A 20,107-nucleotide genomic window follows, 5' to 3' on the forward strand; every position below is an offset into this window, starting at 1 on the left:
AATGCCCAACCCTCGCGATTTTTCACTGCCTTTGGCCACCTCAACGACGATCCCACGAGCCGATTCGCAAACACAGTCTCTACCTGCTATCGAAAAATCTTAATTGACTTATTCTTTTGAAAGCTGATCGAAATAATCCGCGACGCGATTAATTAAAAGAAAAATCCTGCATTATATTATATTTTCAACTCGCCAATAGTATCGCGACAATGCGATTTTCATATGAAAAGTGATTCTCTGAAATTATATCGAAATTTAATTTTTATAAATTATATTAATTATATATAAATTAATGACACATATTAAGCTTTTGTCTTTCATTAGTAATCATCAATTTAAACATTTTTTTCGATTTTTACATTTTGACTTCACATTTAATGATGAAAAATTGTGCGAAAATGAAATATATTTTACATCACTGACGCGAACGACATCAGAATATGACATTGGAGTGTCGTAAGGACAGGATTTTCCCCCATAAAACGACATCGGCCGAGAGTCTATCCTCGCGACCGCGATGCGAGCGTTTCTCGTCTCTCGTCTCGTTCCGCGATCGAGATAAAAGCGGAGGAGGGCTCCGGTATTGCGCGGTCAATCATAATTCCGGATCTTTTATTCAATTCCGGCCATTAGCATGCATACGCGCAGCGTGGAATCGCCGATCCCAGCCGGAGATATCGCGGATCGTCCTCGTAAAATCACTGAAATTCCATGTTTATTCAATATGTCGGGACGCGGTGCCGGCACGCATCTTATCTCGCGCGTGCCTAGATAAGATGGGAAGCGATTTTCGGTGTACGGGCTCTGTCTCTCTCTCTCTCTCTCTCACGCCCGTCGCGAATCACGCGCGGTTATTGCTCTTCGGACGTCGGCCCGGAACCAACCGCCATTTTAATCAATACCGAGGGGATTTTGCGCAATATTGGTCGGCATCGTCAAATCATCCTTTTCGGTGGATACTAAGATAAAGATGAACCATTTTTTTTCGATAATATTTTTTATTGCATCTTTCTCATAGATTTCGTTGTCTCGATTCGCATAATTTTTCGTAGCTTTGACATCCGATCAGCTGATTGTCATTTCAATTTTGCGGTATAATTTTTTTTTTTTTTTTTTTTTTTAAATATAGATTACGTGTTTAAAACCACTTTGTATAAAGATCCAATTCTCACTCGACGAAATGTTTACCTTGCGTCCCGCACGTTAAAACGGCGCGAAATTAAGATAAATTCGCGATCGTTTGCTATTCAACGTCGTCCTCCATTTTCGTGTCGCACGAACATAATAATTCCCGTCGAAAGTATACAGTACTTAATTCGATATCGATATCGATCACACGCGAGATAAGCTGCCGCAAATTATAACGTTTCGTTGCCCATGGATCTTCAACGATCCACCGATCGGTCATCAAACTTAATCTTTGAAAAAAAAAAGATTACCACCACTAGCATGGGATCGTAATTTTTTTTAGTAATTAATAATAATAAGAGAAAGAGTAATAATAGAGTTATTTTTTATGAGAAATATATACAGAATAAATATCGAACATTAAGTTTGCCTACATTAAGAGTCATGATTAACAATGTTGGGAGAAAATCGAAAGTAGTGGGAGACTTGAAAATTTAGCTATATTTAATGCAAGTATATATTAAAAGAATACCGATGTGTAATTAACAGATTAGATTTTATAATCAAGTATCAATGTGTAAAATCAACGCTGGAGCATTTTGTCGTTGAAATCCAGCCTGGTGAAATTTCTTCTCCAAACGCGCTCTCTGGAATTACGTAGGAATTACGAGCTCGCGTTAGAAATTATGTTGTTAGATTATGTCTGTGAACAATGATGATTGCCGCTATAATCTCTCTCCGTTGCTCCGCGCGTCACGCTCGGCTTGACACTACACAACTACGAATAAATGGCACGATCGGGGCTTATGTTGCGAAGTGTGCGTGCAAGAGTGTGCGCGAATTCATCGATTTACATCGGCAAAGTGGCGAGCACGAAAGCGAGCGCGCGCGCGCTCGCCGTTGCAGCTGCTCGATCGGAGGAGAAGATTGAAGAGGCGCGCACACTTTACTACATGGTTAACTTCATTATCGGAGAACGCGCGCGTTACAACAACAACAGCAACAAGAACAACAACAGCAACGGGCCGCGTTATTGCACGGCGGTTAGCGTAACTACTGCGTTTGTTTTCGCTGCGAGACGTGCACTTTACGCGATCCCGCCGCGCCAGCAACAATGCCTCGCCGCCGATTAAGTAATTGCGGGTGTGTTTCGTCGGTGCTTATGTCGCCGTCGTTATGTCCGGGATATCTTGACTCTACCGTTCTTGAGCATGTCGGACCACTGAATCCTCGGTGGAACACCGCGAATCCTCTGGGACCTCTGATCCTTGAGGCCAACTCTCGGGTTTTCACTCCTAGATACTGATTTATGAGACCAGGAATTTCTGAATCTTTTTTCTTTCAAAACTCGAATCTCCTTTAAAAATATTTTTTTTTCAGAATTTATGTATTATTTTTTAAATATTAAAATTTTTGAAATGTCGAAATGTTGAATATCAGTTTTGAAGTGTCGATATATTGTCTTTTATTTATTCGACGTCAAATCATTTTATCTTTCATCCTCGAAATCTCAAGAAAATTTTGGGAGAGAATGTTAGATATTTTAATTTATGTAGAAATAAATTTCACATTTTTTGCCGATTCATATTTTTCAAAAGTCCATGTTTTCTGTTTTCAGGTTGCGACGGGGAGTCGGACGAGGGTGGGAACAAGAGGCGAAGAAGTAGGACTAACTTCAACAGTTGGCAGTTGGAAGAATTGGAGCGGGCCTTTCTGTCGAGTCATTATCCCGACGTCTTTATGCGAGAAGCTCTGGCTGTGAGACTGGAATTAAAGGAGAGCCGCGTGGCAGTGAGTTTCTTTCTTTATCTTTATTCATTTTTCAATGATTAAACATACTTAGAACGCTCCTCCGACACTGCATATTGTTACTGAATATCAGAAATATTAGAAATGAAAATAAGAAAGATGACGTTAAGCGATTAATTAATTTATTTTAATTTAAAACAAAATTTGCGTAGAGATCAAACTTTAACAAAATTTTATTTCAGTTATAAAAAAATATCTGAAAAAAATAATATTGTAAAAAATGGTATTCTTTATGCAACTCCTGCCGAGCAAAGTTGCAAATTGACCGAAAAAATTTGTAAGAAAGACGTGCAACCTTTGCGATACCCGTTATGTGAACATCGCGTGATTTTCTTCTAACCAATAATAGCACAAAAGAAAAAGAAATAGAATTGCAAAATTAAAGTTTGAATCGTTCGCGAAATATAATGCAACGAAGATAGAAAAGGAGATAAGAATGAAGATCGTGAACGGGAGGGGTTGAATGAGATATAAAAGGGGGAGGTACACCGGTATGGAAAGGGAGGAAGGGAACGGATGCATGCACTATTTACGGGGCCTAACGCGCGTGTCTAAGCGGATAAATATAAATATCCGCTTGAAGGATCTGAGGGTGACCGTGTGTCCGACCGGCCGTGAAATTGAGAGTCCACCCTTCGCGGTCCTGTCGAAGGATTCGGCTGGATTGGCGTTCGTCGAACGCGGGCGTGAGCTGTCCGAACACCGGAAGAGGACTGGCCACGTGGAACAGATTTAATGCCAGTTTCGCGGAGCCTTAAATGACACGCGCCCACATCGTCGCGACGGATTTTTACAAACGAGGATCCGCTTGAGAGAAAGACCCTTTATAAGGGACTATTCTATGAAGCACTCGCGCTTCTGTTTTCGATATTTTGCATTATATTTTTTTCTGTACAAGATTAATCGGATCCTCTTTAAGAATCTTCTTTAAAGAAGCTAATTTCGACAGTAGTTGTATACCAATAAAAAAACAGCGCGAATTTACCTTCGTAGAAATATAAGAGAAACAATAGCATCTTGTCGGCGTTGGCGTTATTTAAATGGACGATTGCCGAGCGGATAAATCTGTGTCGATTTGGCACCCTCGAGTAGATCTCGAAGGTAACGGACCAGATGGACTAACTACCCCCCGGAGACGGAGCGAGGGGGCAAAGGTCCGAGATCGGAAGCAACCTCCCCCAGACTCTCTGTCGACCCTCGAAAAATTCGATCCCAAAGTCATTTTAAATTCGTGTCCATCGCTTCGTCGATCTCTGACGGACACTGTCGTCGAATAAATCCGCGTAACGTGTCATGGAATCCGCCTATAAATTTAAAGGACCGATGCCTTAATGTAGGGAGAATAACAGACTAAATTCGCATAGTTACAGGAACGGTTTCCTTTAATTTAAATTCGATCGATCGTCGGCGGTTAGTCAGTCCGGCTGCTGCGATATTTCGAAGAGAAGCGCATACGTTCATAGGGGGTTATCGTACGTCGGTGATCGATGTTATCTAATCTGAGAGCTGTCGTGGGGAAGAGTCCCTTCGAAAGGACTGCGCACCGGCTGCGCGACATCGTGTCACATTGTGTCACCACTCGGCCGGGTTATCGTCTCCGCCATCTCGCTCGTCTCTCCGCGCTCGGCAAAATCTCCGATACCGAGACCCTTCGTCCACGATCGAGAAGGAGAGATTCGAAAAATCCCGGGATCCAAATTTTTGTCTTGTCGACATGCCAATTTTAATGCGTAACGCGTAACACTTACGACTTTTGTGCGATCGCGAATAAAATCGCGAACCGTGTTTGATTTATCATGATTGAGAAAAACCGCTCCCGAGGCCACGATTTGCATTTGATGACGAAAATATCAACGGGTATATCGATAAAACGGCGAATAGAATGATCGATCGCGACGCAATTATCGCACGATTATATCATAACGCACTTTCATTGTTCATACTCGACTTATGGCAAAACTCGATCTGCAAGAAATCGATGTCATTCTTAAAATACGATCGGGTAGAGTATCTTTGAGACAGCGATACGATTATACCCAGGCTCTGTCTTTTATCCGATATTTATTTTCTGCTTCTTTTCGTCTCAAGTATAAAACACGACTGATTAAATAGCCTTTGTTAAAACAAGAAGATTGTAAGACGAAGGATTAATTACAAATAACAATTAAATCGATTTCGCGCTCTTCTCTTCGGATGCGACGTTCTTATCGGCGCGGCGGGAAAACGCTTTATTAATTGGCGGAAATATAATTACTTTAGAATGCATTATCTTCTCTCGACAGGCGTCGTACGTGGTGATTACGGTTATCTGTAACGATGCTTCTTCGAGTTTTTGTGGTGCCGCTAAAGATACTGCGCGCTTTATGCATATTAACCTCTGGTCGTTCGCTCGTACAATATAAAGCTGCACCTTTCCGATGTAACGCGATGAGCAAAAAAAAAAAAAAAAAAGAAGAAGAAAAACTATTACTTAGCTCATCTGAACACGATCGCCTTTTATACGTAATCGGGCAAAACAGCTTGTTAAGTGGCTATCGGTCGCTGATAATTCCTGACGTATAGCCGCGCTAATGCTCAAGTCGTGTTTCCCACGCGTCGCGTTAACGTAAATGTCTTACAGCTGTGCCCAGGGTAAGGTTTCGAACTACTCGGTAGCGTGTTCTCCGATGTGTTCGGGAATGACATTTCTTCGACGAGAAATTTATTAAGAATGCCGCTTTTATTCATGGCTTTAAAATTTTCAACGTTATTTCAAATTTTTTGTATCTTTGACATTTTATTTATTTTTTTTCTATAAAATCTACGGCATCTTTGCATTTATTTGGATTTTTATTGTTTGGATAATTTAATAGAACGATTTTTTTGTACAGCATCTAAATATTATCGGGTTGAAAATAATTTTGCTAAAACAATTATGTCTCTAAATCTTAATTACAGTAGCTTTTGGATTAAAAATCAAAAAGCTACAGATTTAAATGGTGCAATCGTGCGACGGATTCTAATAGAGTCGTCGAAATAATCGAATTAATTACGATCACCTTCGAAGTTTAATCGCGAGTAGCGGAGAGTCTCTCTCTCTCTCTCTCTCTCTCTTTCTCTAGAGAGAGAGAAAGGATTAGCGTTCTGGGCTCATGCCGAGGGATACGTAAAGTGTACCAAAGTCGAAGAAAGTCGTAAAGCTACGTGACGCAAGGAAGGCATTTCGGGGAGCCGAGGGGATCTATTGATCTTCGGCTCGCGTGAGCTCAGCGCCGCTCGCCGGCCATACCGTACAACTAATGTCTTCATCTCTCCCTCTCGCCACCTCTTCGACCCCCCGCCCCTAACCCCCTTCCAACCCCTTCCCACATCCCCTCGAGTGCGCCTTCGCTACCCCCGGTCGCGCCGTACGGCTCACGCTAGCCCTAAATCGTCGTTCATGCCACGAGCGTTCACGCGAGCAAAGGGTTGTCGTCCTCAATGAATCAGGACACCCGGGAGGGTCGTTGGTCCTTCGTTCCTAAGACAGGAGTCTTCCTGTAATTTCGGAACTTAATGCATCCGCCCTTCGTGTCGCTCCTGATAGCGCCATGCGAGGGCGGCGCCGTGATTTAAGTAGCTCGCGGGGAAATTTCGCGTCGTACAAGAGGAAGATCCGGACGGGAGCTTTAGATTTACGGGACGTAACGGGCGAGCACCTGTTACAATTGAGGATCTGCGGGGAAACAACCTTGTGGTTTCATCAACGTCCTTAACCGGTGGTTAAGTTAATCATCCTTGTTTCGAACTGGACATGAGTTAAATCGCGGTTATAAATATATATATAATCGATGGACGTTCAGATGAGAAAGACACGTCTCGATTTTATCTTCTTGGATATGAAATAGTTATCAACTGCTCGATTCTATATTTTCTAATGCATAGAAAGTTAACAACCAAAGTACTAAATAAACATCGCTGTCTTTCAACTCTGGACGACTGGATCGCTGTTCCAGGTGTGGTTCCAAAATCGAAGGGCAAAATGGCGGAAGAAGGAACACACGAAGAAGGGCCCGGGAAGGCCGGCGCATAATGCTCATCCTCAGAGTTGTAGCGGCGAGCCTATTCCACCCGAAGAACTAAGACGGAAGGAGCGCGAGAGGCGACAGAAAAAGTTGCTGAAGGCTCTCGAGAGACAACAACGGAAACTTGCTGCTAAAGTAAGAGAGAGTTTGCAAAAATCTATTTTCTCTTTTCAGCAATTTATAATTTATATAATGCTTACATTTTTTTACGTGCCTACTTTTTCTAAAATAAAAATGTTGATTTTGCTCATCAAAATTTCTATTATATTTTTCCATAATTTAATTAACATTTTAATATACGAAAAGAAACAATGCATAATTTTATAGATATTTTAAAATATTGTAAGTTCATACAGAGACCGCGTTACATCACTTTTATATGTCTGCATCGGCATAAAATAATGGATAGAGAGAACGATATTTTACTATCAAAATAAAGTAGTCAAGAGTTATAAAATTCCAATATTAATCAACCCTTTTGATTCTTAATTTCAGGGTATAACAGTGGACCTGTCGACACTGCGCGCCGAGTGGGAATCTCGTAGCGAGGCGGCGTCGGGTCGCGGCACCGCGAGTGGTCCCCTGAGCAGCTCGTTCGGTCAGCTGGGCCTGAATAGCGAGAGCAGCATCTCCGCGTCCGGTAACGATGCCAACGAGGAGATTGACGTCGTCGGCGGATTGGATTCCTGCAGCGAGAGCGGAAGCGAACGGATGGACTCCGCGGCCGACGGTTCCGTGGACGGCGAGTGTTATCCGACGCTCAACAGTAGTGTTAACGAGACCAGCGAGCCGCGGAAGAATCCGCAGAATCCGCCGCCGATGGAGCATCTGAACCACCAAGCCGGTATTCACCATTGGGGCTTGAGCCTGCTGGAGCGACGACGCGAGCTGGTGGGAGTCGTCGGAACGGGCCGTCAACAGTCGGTCGGCACCGGCGCCAGGAATAATCTGATCAGGCAGGCCGCCAGCGAGGAGGAGGTCCAGAGCGGCAGCATTGATCTCTCGGTGAAGGGCAGAGAGGAGAGAAAGAGGCTGAATCCGTTCTCCATCGAGAGCCTGTTGGGGAACAATAACCGGACCTCGAGCGTGGCGTCGGAGCGCAGGCCGTTGACGCCGACGTCGCCGACGTCACCCGCCTCGTCGGCCTGCACGTCGCCCTCCACGACGTAGTGAACAGGCGCGGATGGGACGCCGAGAGGTGAGCCGGATTAAAGTTGACGCGCGAGAGATTCGAGGGTGGCGAAGTGTAATTAGCCGAGGTTCCTCCTCTGTGCGGGAGTTGTCGGTGACGGTGAAGTGCATTCATCGAATAAATCGCGTGGGCCGAAGTGGCGAAAACCTTCGGGACTCACTTGTTCTCCCGTCGAGATAATTGCGCGAGAGGACCAATCGTGATAAGGGTTGAACTGGGCAAGTAATATTCCCGTTCACATTTTTATCAGGATGTTTTCGCTTTGATCGAAACCGATAGATTTTCATCGTGCATATTCTCGCGTATAGACATTTTCATGTTCTTCGCCGCGAATGCGTCTGAGTTCTCGGTATCCCGAATTTCTTTCGAGTCCGGAGGAAATCAAGGGAAACGAAAAAAATCTACGAATAGAAGGTGAATTTTAGAGAGATCCGAAAATTAAAATCGGAATTTCTTTGACTCGAGAGGGATTCGAGGATCCGAAGATTGCATCTCATCGGCGTGGATCGGCAAGACTTATATCACTTTGACATATCGAATGCATGGATGACCGTTATAGATCGAGTGCGTTTGATTTCGTCCATTGTGTTTCCTTGAAAAAAAAAGAATGAAAAAATGTGCAATAAACGCGGACGAGCTCGCCGCTAGGCGGGTTGTCTGTCTTTGAGGTATGTAAGAGAGAGAAAGGGAAAGATCAGAATTTTGAGTTTATTCAAATTTTGCAGCCTCATATTTTAACTGAAAGATGCACGACTTCTCCATTAAACGTCTAATCATCCGTTAGACGGGTTTAGATATTCGAGACCAAATCTATTTATAGTTTTGTATATTTTAACACATGCATCTTGATATGAATTTTGTATATATAAATGTGTCTATTCGATTTTTCTAATATTTTACACGTAAAATTATGCAAGATAAACACATTCATATTTAAAAAGTAATCTCATCGGTATTATTTATGAAAGCATGTTTTTGCTTACGGTATTTTTTTTTTATTTTTAGAGCGAAACAAAAAGAACCGTCTCTCTCTCTCTCTCTCGCGAATTAAAAATTCAGCTGAGACAAGTTATACGTTTGACATTTACATATAAGAAAAAATCGCGATATATTTATTGAGACATTGCAATTCGAGATTGATTCGAGGAGCAGGCATCACTCGGAAATCATGCGAAAATGATTTCGTTAACGCTCTCGCGCGATGATTCCCGAGGAGAGGACATGGGTGTAAATTATCCTGGGATCGCGACCGATAGAGGGTCGACCAGCCACCTGCTCGGATTCACGCACGTAAAATGTCAGGTATTAATAATCCGACGATTTATGAGATACCTCTGATCCGTTCTCCTTCATTAGGAGGACGCTTTTATTGTCGATCGGATGTAATCGGATGTATCGCTGCCCGACTAATTTTAATGCGAGAGAAGGATAAAGATGAGTGGAATATCTTGAACATCTTATTTACTGACTTTAATGTAATTCAATGCCTTGTCGGGAGCTACCGCGCTTTATCAGAGTTTTTTAACGGATTACTAAATCCGTCCATACTATAAAATATTTTTATTTTGTGAACATTTTTTTACAGAAAGATTTAATTAAAGCGGGCAAATCGATGTGTAAAATAAATATTTATAAAAAGATAACTCCAATATATATATATATAAATTATATATGAATTAGCTGAAAAGAAGGAGAGAGAAAAATGTTATGAAAAGAGGGAATATAAGATTCCTCGAAGCTTTAATATCATTCTCTTGTTTTCAAATTCCGGATAAATTTGATGAAAATTGTCGAAATAATGAAAGAAATTTTGATTCATTTTGTATCATTTGATATGAATCATGATCCATCTATATTTAAATTCGCGGCAACTTCGTAAAGATTCCGCGTGTTGCAATCAAACTGCAGCCGAGTTGAAAATAAAGAGATCTATTTATCTCGCTCTGAATTCGCGGAAAGGACAAGCGAGAATGACTGTTTATAGTCCCTTTCGCCGAGGTGTAACTCGATCGAGTTCTCGATCCAATAGATCAGGCGGCAGATTCCTTGCCGGTTATTACAAGGGGTCGGAGGTTGATCGCTCGCATAAACCATTTAGCTCTGATCACCTATCGATACCGATATTTCCCAGAGGTATCGGCTATCTTTCCGCTCGATCTTCGTCCGACAAGGCCCTCTCTCCTTGTCTAGATGAGCCTTACCCACTCCGCACCAGATTAAATATCTGAGTCTGGTCTCCTCTCTCTTTCTCTCTCTAGCTTCTTCCACTAATTCCTCTCTCGTCTTCTTACGTATTCGAGCATTCGCGATAAGCGAGCTCGATAATTTCCTGTAAATTAATATTTCGCGCCTGTGCGCTATATTTTAGCTTGGACCAAAAAGAAGTGCCAGGATAACGTAACTTTTATATTCAGTGGAAATTTAAAATCCAAGATAAGATCTCTAGGCGTGATTTAACAAAAAATACTTTTGGAAGTTATTTTAATTACATTTTTTTTTTAAATATTTAAACTAATTACAGAGAATTTAGCAAAGACTCTTTTCCAAGCTTGAGAGAAGGGAAGATTCTCTATTAAAGATAAATGTGTGCAAAATATTTCAATTAATAAAATTTGATTTATATATTCAACTACAAAACTATCTGCATTTAAAGGAGTAATATTGAAATTGTTTTCTGCCACGTAGAAGCCTTCGAATTGAGACAGCTCGAGCTTGTCGGGCTCGCGGCCAGCTCGTCCCATAAAATACCGGGGACTTGGCCCGGCGATCGCCATTATGCATGTACATAAATCGGTGCGCGGAGCGAGAGTACGTAGCTCTCGTCTCTCGTGTACGGGAATACGGCTCTACCTACGTATTAAGTCGTTTCTCGAGTTTCGCCGTGTACGAGGAACGCGCTCTCTGCTCTCTCATTTCCACGAAACGACATATGCGACGGGGATGCGCGACGAGCTCGCGAAAAATCGACAAGCGGGATTTTTTGCGAGCATCATTTATCGAACCGACACCGCAGAAACGGGCACGTAATTTCAGTGGATTCTCGCGCGAAACTCCTCGTAATCTCTCGACGATTTTTGAATATTAATTAAGCAGAATTTCTCGCACCTTGACTCTGATATGATTTTAACGTTTATTACGTCGGACAAGCGTGATTAATTCTCGAGTATCGATCGATCTCGCGGGCTATATATATATATATATACTTTGTCCTTTTTTTCTCGTTCTTTTTTTTTTTTTTTCTTGCGTCTTCGGTGAGCGGCGAGCGCAATCCCGCCGGATATTGAAAAGCATCCATCTACGGCGGAACCGGAGGCGGATCGGGACTTGGCAGGAGATCGAAGATGCGAGATAAGGAATTAATAGCCGCTTTTGGCAACGGGCCCGGTCTAACTGGCGGGAACAAATTTTATTACCAAATTTTCCTCCGCCTGTACGCGCCAAGATGGTAGATATCGTTTGCCAGCCGTGAACTGAGGCTGTTCGCGGGGACCCCGAGCCTTGTATGTGTACATACTCTCTCTTGTTCGTGGGATCGAGATATCGCGCCGCTGCTTCACGGGCGGTCGCCACGCTTGTTGGATTCACTTTTCTGCCAAAATCGATTTCCGATCGTTCGGCCCCTCGGGCCGATTTTAAACCTCCACGAAAGTCGCCGAGTCGAACTTGGATTACAGATGGACGCGAGATGATTCGATGATCAATGAATCTGATTTTTTTTTTTCGTTACTTTTGCAAAGTCTCGTCGAAATTTATCCGGAATTTAAAAGCGAGAGATTGGTGTTAAAGAGCTTTAAAGAACGTTATATTTTTAATAATATTTTTCTCTTCCATTTTTCTTATATTAACTATTTTATATATAATTTATATTTGGAATCATCTTTTAGATATTAACATTGCGCAATTAATCTGTCTTGTTTTAACTAGACTTTTTATTTTTATATTATAAAAAAAAAAGATAGATGAAATTCAAGAATAATTTAAAAATAAAATCGATATCATAATCTTTTCCAGAAAATTTGTTTAATCTTTACATTAATATTCATTCATCTATCGAATAACATTTTAACCTCTTGAAATATCTCTGAATTTTTTATAAAGGTAATATTATAAAATAATTACATATGTAAATGAAAATGGACGAAATTCACTTCTTTTCTCGATATTAGGAATAGAAATTCATGTATAAACTAAAAACAGAGAGGTGTTGTAAAACGCAAACGAGTATTTTTTAAATTTCTGTACTTTTTACGGATTATCTTCCATTATAAATTGTTTTCCTCGCCGACTAATTCATACAATTTCCACGAAGCGTCACGCTGGAAGGCGCAATCATCCCGTAGGATCGGTAATTTCGCCCGACACCTGCTAATGCACGAATGTGTCAGCAGCAGCGACGAGCGGTCAAAGAATGAAATTGAGTATTATGCTAATGCGAATGGCTGTGCAAAGCTCCTCTTCGCAATGTTGCATGCGATATAGGGACGCGCGTCATGCCGGAGCGCTAAATCTCTTTCCGTTATTACGAGAAAAAACCGGTCCGCGCGAAAGGATGCCGCGAAAATATCACCGTTCACAGGGAATGTGTCCTCGAACGAGCGGCCGGATTATCCGCCGGTGCTATTTTATCAAGCACCTGTGCTGACGCAATTTCTCTATATCTACGTTGCCCGATATGTAAGAAAACACCAATTAGGCAACATTGAACGAATCTTTGAACTTCTGGTTTACTCTTAATGTTTGTCATTCGAGAAAGGAGGTTATCGAAAAGACGTATTCTTGGAAAAACGCGAAGCTCTCTCTATGTATATCCTCAACGAAGCCTGCAAATTTGCTTCTTTCAATCAATAAGTTATTTATCACCGCGTACGCGCTGGCATGTAAGATGATGTAATGTAATTAATGGTCGCTTGTTTGACGCGGCAAAAGGAACGTTTGATTGACTGGTCAAAATTGGATCTGCTCAAATTATTCTACAACGCAATTTTTGTTGCATGAAAAATCGATTCCGTGCGTGCTTGGTTTACGTAAAAGATTTTGAATAAAATTGTGTAAACTTTAATAAGATCTTAAAACGCTTTATTTTGCAATATAATTTTTCGAGAAAATTTTTTGAAAAAATTTATTTGTCCGATTCTTGCATTAAAATTCTTTTTCCAAGCTTTTCAATGTCAACGAAAATATTGTTAGGCCCAAGTATTTTCCTCATTTCTCTCTTTCTCTCTCTTTCTCTTTTGACGCAGCAATCGACTCTCTTCGCGGCAATATCGCGATAAGTATCTCGGGCCGACTCGACTCCGCGAAACACGAGGAACGATATCCGCGTAGTGGTGGTGCTTTGATGGCGGCCAGCCAGAAGTAAATCTAAGGTTTACGAGGCAGTACCGCCTCTTACTAGCACCTCCTCGAGCAGTGCACCCCGGAGTTTCACGGGGCACCGCGAGAGCGCGAGCCCCTCATAATTCTCATAATAAATCGCCTCGAACAACTGACGCCCGCTCCACATACAAAGGGATCACCGACCAAAAGGAAGAGCGAAGGGTTAGAAAGGGAGAGAGGAGGAAGGGGAAGATAGAGGGAGGAGGGAGGGGGCGGGAAAGGGTTCGCAACAACCTGGGTCGACCCAGATCGCGAGACCGCCGTTGTTGCGAAAGGCGTTACTGTTGCATCTCACAAGCGAGCCGGCCGAATCGTTCGCGAGGATTATTCATCGCGAGAGATGTTTAGAGATCTCTCTTTCTCTCTCTCTTTTTGGATTTTTAATTCAACGACCTTGAATCCATCTACTTTTACGATCTTACGTGAGAGCGAGCCTCTCTTTTCGGCTCCGTTTGAGCGCTCTCGCGCGTCCTCATTTTTCCGGAGAGTGTACGCTGTATGAAATTTTTTTCAGCGTAAATCAAGTCGCGATTATTACTCCTCTCGCCTTCGTTTAAAAACGGAGATATAATTCTACGAGCGCCTTCAGCGGGGAACGACGCGACGGAATCACGGGACCCCACTCACGTGTCTTCGAATATTCTTCGGCATTAGTTACATTGTATCCGCTTCTCTCTTTCGTGTCCCGCGACCCGACTTGCATGGCGTGCACCAGGGGCCCCGAGAGAGCGCGTGGTCACACACAGACCCGCCCGATAATATAGTTATTACCAACAGGGGGCCCCGCGGCCACAAGAAAGCGACGAACCCCGCATTAAAAACCAATTTTTAGCCCCGAAAAAACCTCCGCTCTCCGTCGTAATAACAGGCCTGATAATCTATAGTAGGTTTTCTATCCCGAGCCTTGGGGACCGACCTGCCAGGGCCCCCGTCCATCCCTCCCCTATCTCCCCCGCCCCGGTCTCCCCCTTGCGTCCGAGTTCTCCTAACCCGGTCGGGATAATCGAGCAAATTGATGCTCCTCTCCTCCCTTCATCTCCCTCCTCGCCTCGTTTCCACTACGATGACTTTTTTCAATTAAAATGGCCCACGATGTAACCGACAGCTGTCGAACGGAGTCTACGACGTAATCATCTTGGACCTTCGATTTATCAATCGATTGGATTTGACGCGCGCGTCTCGTTTCCAACTCGGTTTTTTTTTCGAGCAGAACGACCATTCGTGAAAATTAAACGAGACAACTTATAAGTTGTTGATGTGTAATAGCTAATAATTAATTTATACTCAATATTTTGATTAAAAAGATGCTTAATAATGCTTGCGATGAAAGTCGTAGATATACGCTTCATCAAAATAACGTTTTAAGATAAAAATGAAAAATAATAATATATAACGTGAAAAATATTTTCTTTTTTCTTATCTGTAATTATAGCTGAACGCATTAATTATAAGCGTGATGAGGACGAGAAATTACTTTAAAATAATAACTACAACTCTAATCAGGGAGACAAAATCTAAATAGCGTGTTTGGCAGGGAGGTCGGGTCTCTAACAGCAAAATTCGCGTAATTATCCCGCGTAGAACGCAAATATCTTATTTCTATTAGGCATATCATAAGCATCCCGCCGAAATGAGGTTGAGCCACAAACTCTCGACTCCTCCCGGTCTTCGACTAAAGTACGAAAGATCGAAATTGTAGCGCTCACATCCGCCGTTTTATAATACTCTGCGATATACATAAATACGACATAACGAGAGAGATTCTTTATCACGCGGATAAATAAGATCGTTCGACGAGAGGGAACATCCGTAAAGTGTCGCTTCCGGATTTTGATGAAATTTGAAAATGACAGGATACTCGATCACAACTTAACTATATGATTTAAACATATGGGGTAGGAAGGATCCCTCGAGCTTTCCGGAAACCGGAATTGTCTGTGTCTCGAGTTCTATTCGATTCTAATAACAATTGTCCGGTTACGTCACTACCATTTACGGAAGAGGACTCGGGGCTCGGTCCGAGTCCTCAGTAAATTTCTATTAACGGCGCGGCGTTCGAAACAATCGGCCATTAAATTGAACGATCCCGCGGTAGATAATAACTGGTAATAATCGGCCGGAGCCACCGGTTAGTTTCGACGCTGCTGGGACCCTCTCGGCCTCGCCTCGGCAAGCCGAAACAAGCCGAGCATCGGTAATGAGAGGCCAATTAGAACACCCCGCCGATGGAATTACCCCCGGACGCTCCGAAATTCAAACTGGCTGCCGTGAGCGTTTCTCGTAATGGCCGCGAGGCACGCGAGAGAGCGAGAGATCGCGTGAGAGTGCGTCGAAGTGCGATGCCCGGATACCGAAGGATTCAACGAACGGTCTTCCATTTCTGTCCTTGCAACAAACACGAGCAGTTCCGTTCCATCTGTCGAAATAACCGCCTCGTTAATCATCCAATGATGATTCGTCGCGAATAGCTTTGTAAGAATAGAGATGAGCGGATTCTGGAGGAGAATCTTGTCGAGCAGAAATAGAGAATGATAAAAAGAGATTGCACGAGAATTAAAGTTTGGATTGAAAGAAAAGGAAGATAGAATCGAGAAATTGCACGCGATTATATATAATTAAACCTCCACCTATCTCAAAGATAAATGATTTATCAAAGAGACTATAGGGACATAACATATTCGATAAAACAGAGTCATCGAAACAGGAGGCCGCGAGAAGACATCTTATTACGATACAACCTGCTGGAAAAAGTCACCATCCATGTCGTTCACATAGAGGCCAGCTCCGCGATATGACGAGAAGAAGAGGGAAGGGAAAAAAAAAAGAAAGAAGACAGGGAGGAGCTACTCGTTACTCGTCGCGCTCAATTTGCAGTCGCGTATAATTAACCGGAGTATGAAAAACGGTCCGCCACGTGCTACCATGTCGCTCCGTCGCTCTCTCTCTCTCTCTCTCTCTCTCTTTCTCTCTCTCTCGGCCAAGATTTATAGTTATTAATTTTATAATAGACTCATCAAGCGAAGAGGAGCTGCGCGCGTCCGGCAGCTTAAGCGAGCACGTTTAACCGAAAATGAAGCAAAACGACGCGGTCGCTAAACCGCCGAACCTGAACAATCTACATTTTTAATTAGCGAAATAACTCAGGCGACTCCAACGAAATGCGCGATTAATCGCAATTAACCAAATTGATTTTCCTGCCGGCGAGGAACGCCGCTCTGCCGGATTCCACGCGATCGACGACTCCGACGCGTTCGCGTTGTCCTCCCTATTAAAGGGTTAGTCAAGATTTCATTACTTCATTAATCACGCGCGGACGATCACGATCGCGTCCATTTGTTTTTGCGAAATTAATCAGGCGCCCGCGAAACTTATGCATACTCAAATCGACCGCCATCGATTCACTTCGCGAGGGCTCCACGTATCTTATCTGTCACACGCGGGTTAACGCGATCGATCATGCGAGTGCAGCCGCGAATATTGATCGTCCGTCTATGCGATTAATTTCGTAAAGAATTTTTATCGGTGAATCAATGCGGAGGAATTAATTTCGGCTATCTCGCGTACATCTCGATATACGATAAACCGTACGTTGTAATTTTTATATTACACTTTAGATATTATTGTCGAGACTTAGTTGCTCGATCAAAATAAAATTGATAAAATAAAAATTTGAGAATTATATATAATTTACACATACACATTAATATTCTTATATATACGATTTATTCAACACTATGCAAAATAAGCGGCTTCAATTGTATTCCATGATTTATGCCGTTCATTGTCCGAATATAGGATTAATAACGTCATTGTTATTCCGCGAGAGCAATGATTACAACTTTTAATCAAATCGCATTTTCACCGCAGGAGTGTTTTTACGATATCCGTTCTCTGCTCGCGAAGAATCTCGGGGACGAGGGACGGACGGGAGGAAGCGGCGATTGTATCCCTCTCGAATTCCAACGAGGCGTTGCCTTGTGCAAAGAAAGAAAAAAAAAAAGGCGTGCTTTTGCAACATTTCGGTAGGTGATTTACGTTTTAATCTAGCGTTAACGACTCGGCGTAGACAGGCGAGACTAATGACGAGACCAAGACCAATCGCGTCTATGAAGCGCGGCGTACAAAAGATACTCCCCGAGGTCCATTACAGTTGACAAAGCGAATATTCCTGATCTATTATCGGCGAAAATTCATTCCCAAGTCGAAGGTATGGTTACGCTAGAATAATACCGGTTTTTACTTCGGCTTCTTTTTGCTTTTCAATTATTCTTCTTTTTTTTTTTTTTTTTAATAAAGGCACACACATATTTCGAAGCAATTTTAATACAAAAGATATCAATCGAAAAATCATTTCTTCACAAGTTTGGTAATAAATCGGCTAATATTTTTATCTCCAAAGTCTTTCTCTGAGAATTTCTTTTCATCTTTCGATATAAAGAATGAGTTACATTTCCGGTTAAGCCGGTAATGTTGAATCTTTGTGTTTCTCTTGTGTAACGCGAGATTAAAAATCAGAGATCGAGATGTATCGAGTAAGCGGCGCCATATTTACGAGGATCGCTCTCTCTCTCTCTCTCATTCGGATTACTATAATATTTTTCGCGAAGCGAACATAGCGATATCGTCCGTACGAATTCGCATTGACCGCGCTCGCAAAGAGATACGGCCGGGTGTATCGAAATGCGATCTCCGCGTTTAATTACGAATCCTTCTGGGAACGATCAGGAAACATATCCCGATATATAGCATCCCCTTCCCCCTCTCCTTCGTTCCGCGAGGCGAGAGCGCACTTTCGGATGCAAGCGCGAGAGCATTAAATCCACGAGTCTGGTTATGTTTTGAGCGGCGCTTTCAGAGAAAAAGTTTATCGTCCTCTCGCACGAGATATCGTCCTCGGAGACACTCCCTCAGCTCTGCTTAATTTAAGGATTCACTTAATCGAATGCTTATATTCAACGCAACGAGATCTCTTCGCGTAAATCTAAGCCGACGCGTTCAAGTACTCGCGTGTCATAATAATATTTTTTACCATATAACATAAAGTTATCGCGATAATTAAAATATGCAACGTACACACGAACGAGGAACGTTCGAGATGGTTCACTCAAAGAAGTGGTATTGCAACTACAGCAAAAACTTTCTGGGTGCGCAAAATTAACTGAGGTACATAAATGATTAGCAAATACTGTGATATCGCATATGTTTCGCATTTAATCAATCTAAGTGACAGAGACAGAATTTATATCTGAACTGTTTGTGAAATTTAGAAAGAATGTTTTTCTGTGGCGCCTATCCATGTAAGGCCAATCATACTTGTTATAAAGTTTGGCTATGGTACACAGAAAAAATTAGCGGCAAGAAACAAATAAATATATAATCCTCACATCTAACATATTTGTATAACGCGCCCAATCTATCTAGCTCTTTTAAACAATTTCTCTCAATTTTTCGATGCTGCAGTTATAATTGGCAGTTATATTTCTCACAAAGAGTGTTCTAGCTGTAGTATCGAAACTCATATTTATCCAATGATTAACATTTGGCAATGGGACCTAAATTTTCTAGAAGATATTATTAGAATATTGCTGCTATAAATTCTATATGTAACAGACAATATTCTAACAGATACAAAAAATAGCGATAAATTTTTGTTGTGACACCTAGAAATCTACCTATATCAGCAAGACATTTTTTTGAGTGAAAAAATGAAAGGCAGAAAGCGATGATATTTATATTATAAAACGTTATCGAAACACCTGCATATTTAAAAATCGATGTTTGCAGAATAATCAGGTGTAATTAAACCGTCTAACAATTTTCGCCGTAGGAGTTTCTATCGCGCGTTTGATACGCAACGTCGACATTGGCACGCGACGTGCCGAAAAGCCTCAGGAAACTTTGAAAGACGTAGAACCGTCAAACTCCGTTACGACGTTAAAGTTTATAGCGACAATGAAGTGTTTCGTAGGAAATTGCGCGCACTTCAGCCAATATGGCAAGGCAAGTTTACCACTTCAGAAATTACTGAGATGCAAGTGTTTGCATGACGATCTTCTTACGAAATAGAGTAGATATCTTTTGCCATGATAGATCGGAGAATCAGATGCAGTATAAATAAATTTCAAAAATAAATTTTAACTTATTCAAAAGAAAAAACAGTTTTAATAAAAATTCTGAAATTTTTAATAATAGTTTTAAAAATAACTATTGCTTTTTAATGTTTTTATCAATTCACAATAATACGTTTAAAAGAAATAATAAATATTTTTACTTTTTTTAAACTCATCATCCTCTCTTCTTCGATTAAACTTTTAAATACAGCGAAATCTCGCGCGATTTAATTCTGCATAGCAACTAAGTCGCACGAAATGAAGTAAATGTTTAACCTTTCCATCACGCAAAGAACCAATATTGACGGACGATAAGTGCTAAAAAATCTCATATGAAAATATGTATAATCTACCAATAGAGAGGCGGATAAAGGGGAAAAAACTTGCACATTGCTTCCTCATCATTTTATCTTACAAAGCTTAAGCTGCTTTAAGCATGCGGATTCTTC

The 20,107-nt window shown here is 41.8% G+C and overlaps 1 protein-coding gene across 2 annotated transcripts in view; it reads left to right on the plus strand.

The window, feature by feature from the left end:
- The window catches only part of LOC115243374 (homeobox protein unc-4-like), a 50,157-nt gene extending 41,299 nt beyond the window's left edge, over nucleotides 1-8,858 (plus strand). For both annotated transcript variants that reach the window (XM_029820315.1, XM_029820323.1), the window contains 3 exons: nucleotides 2,747-2,919; nucleotides 6,912-7,115; nucleotides 7,476-8,858. In XM_029820315.1, the coding sequence (XP_029676175.1) occupies nucleotides 2,747-2,919; nucleotides 6,912-7,115; nucleotides 7,476-8,150 (1,052 nt within the window). In that variant the 3' untranslated portion in view covers nucleotides 8,151-8,858. The remainder of the gene's footprint in view (nucleotides 1-2,746; nucleotides 2,920-6,911; nucleotides 7,116-7,475) is intronic.
- The last annotated feature ends 11,249 nt before the right edge of the window (nucleotides 8,859-20,107 follow it).

The sequence above is a fragment of the Formica exsecta genome, unplaced genomic scaffold, assembly GCF_003651465.1.
Source record: "Formica exsecta isolate Colony F162 unplaced genomic scaffold, ASM365146v1 scaffold120, whole genome shotgun sequence".
Classification (NCBI taxonomy): Eukaryota; Metazoa; Arthropoda; class Insecta; order Hymenoptera; family Formicidae; genus Formica; species Formica exsecta.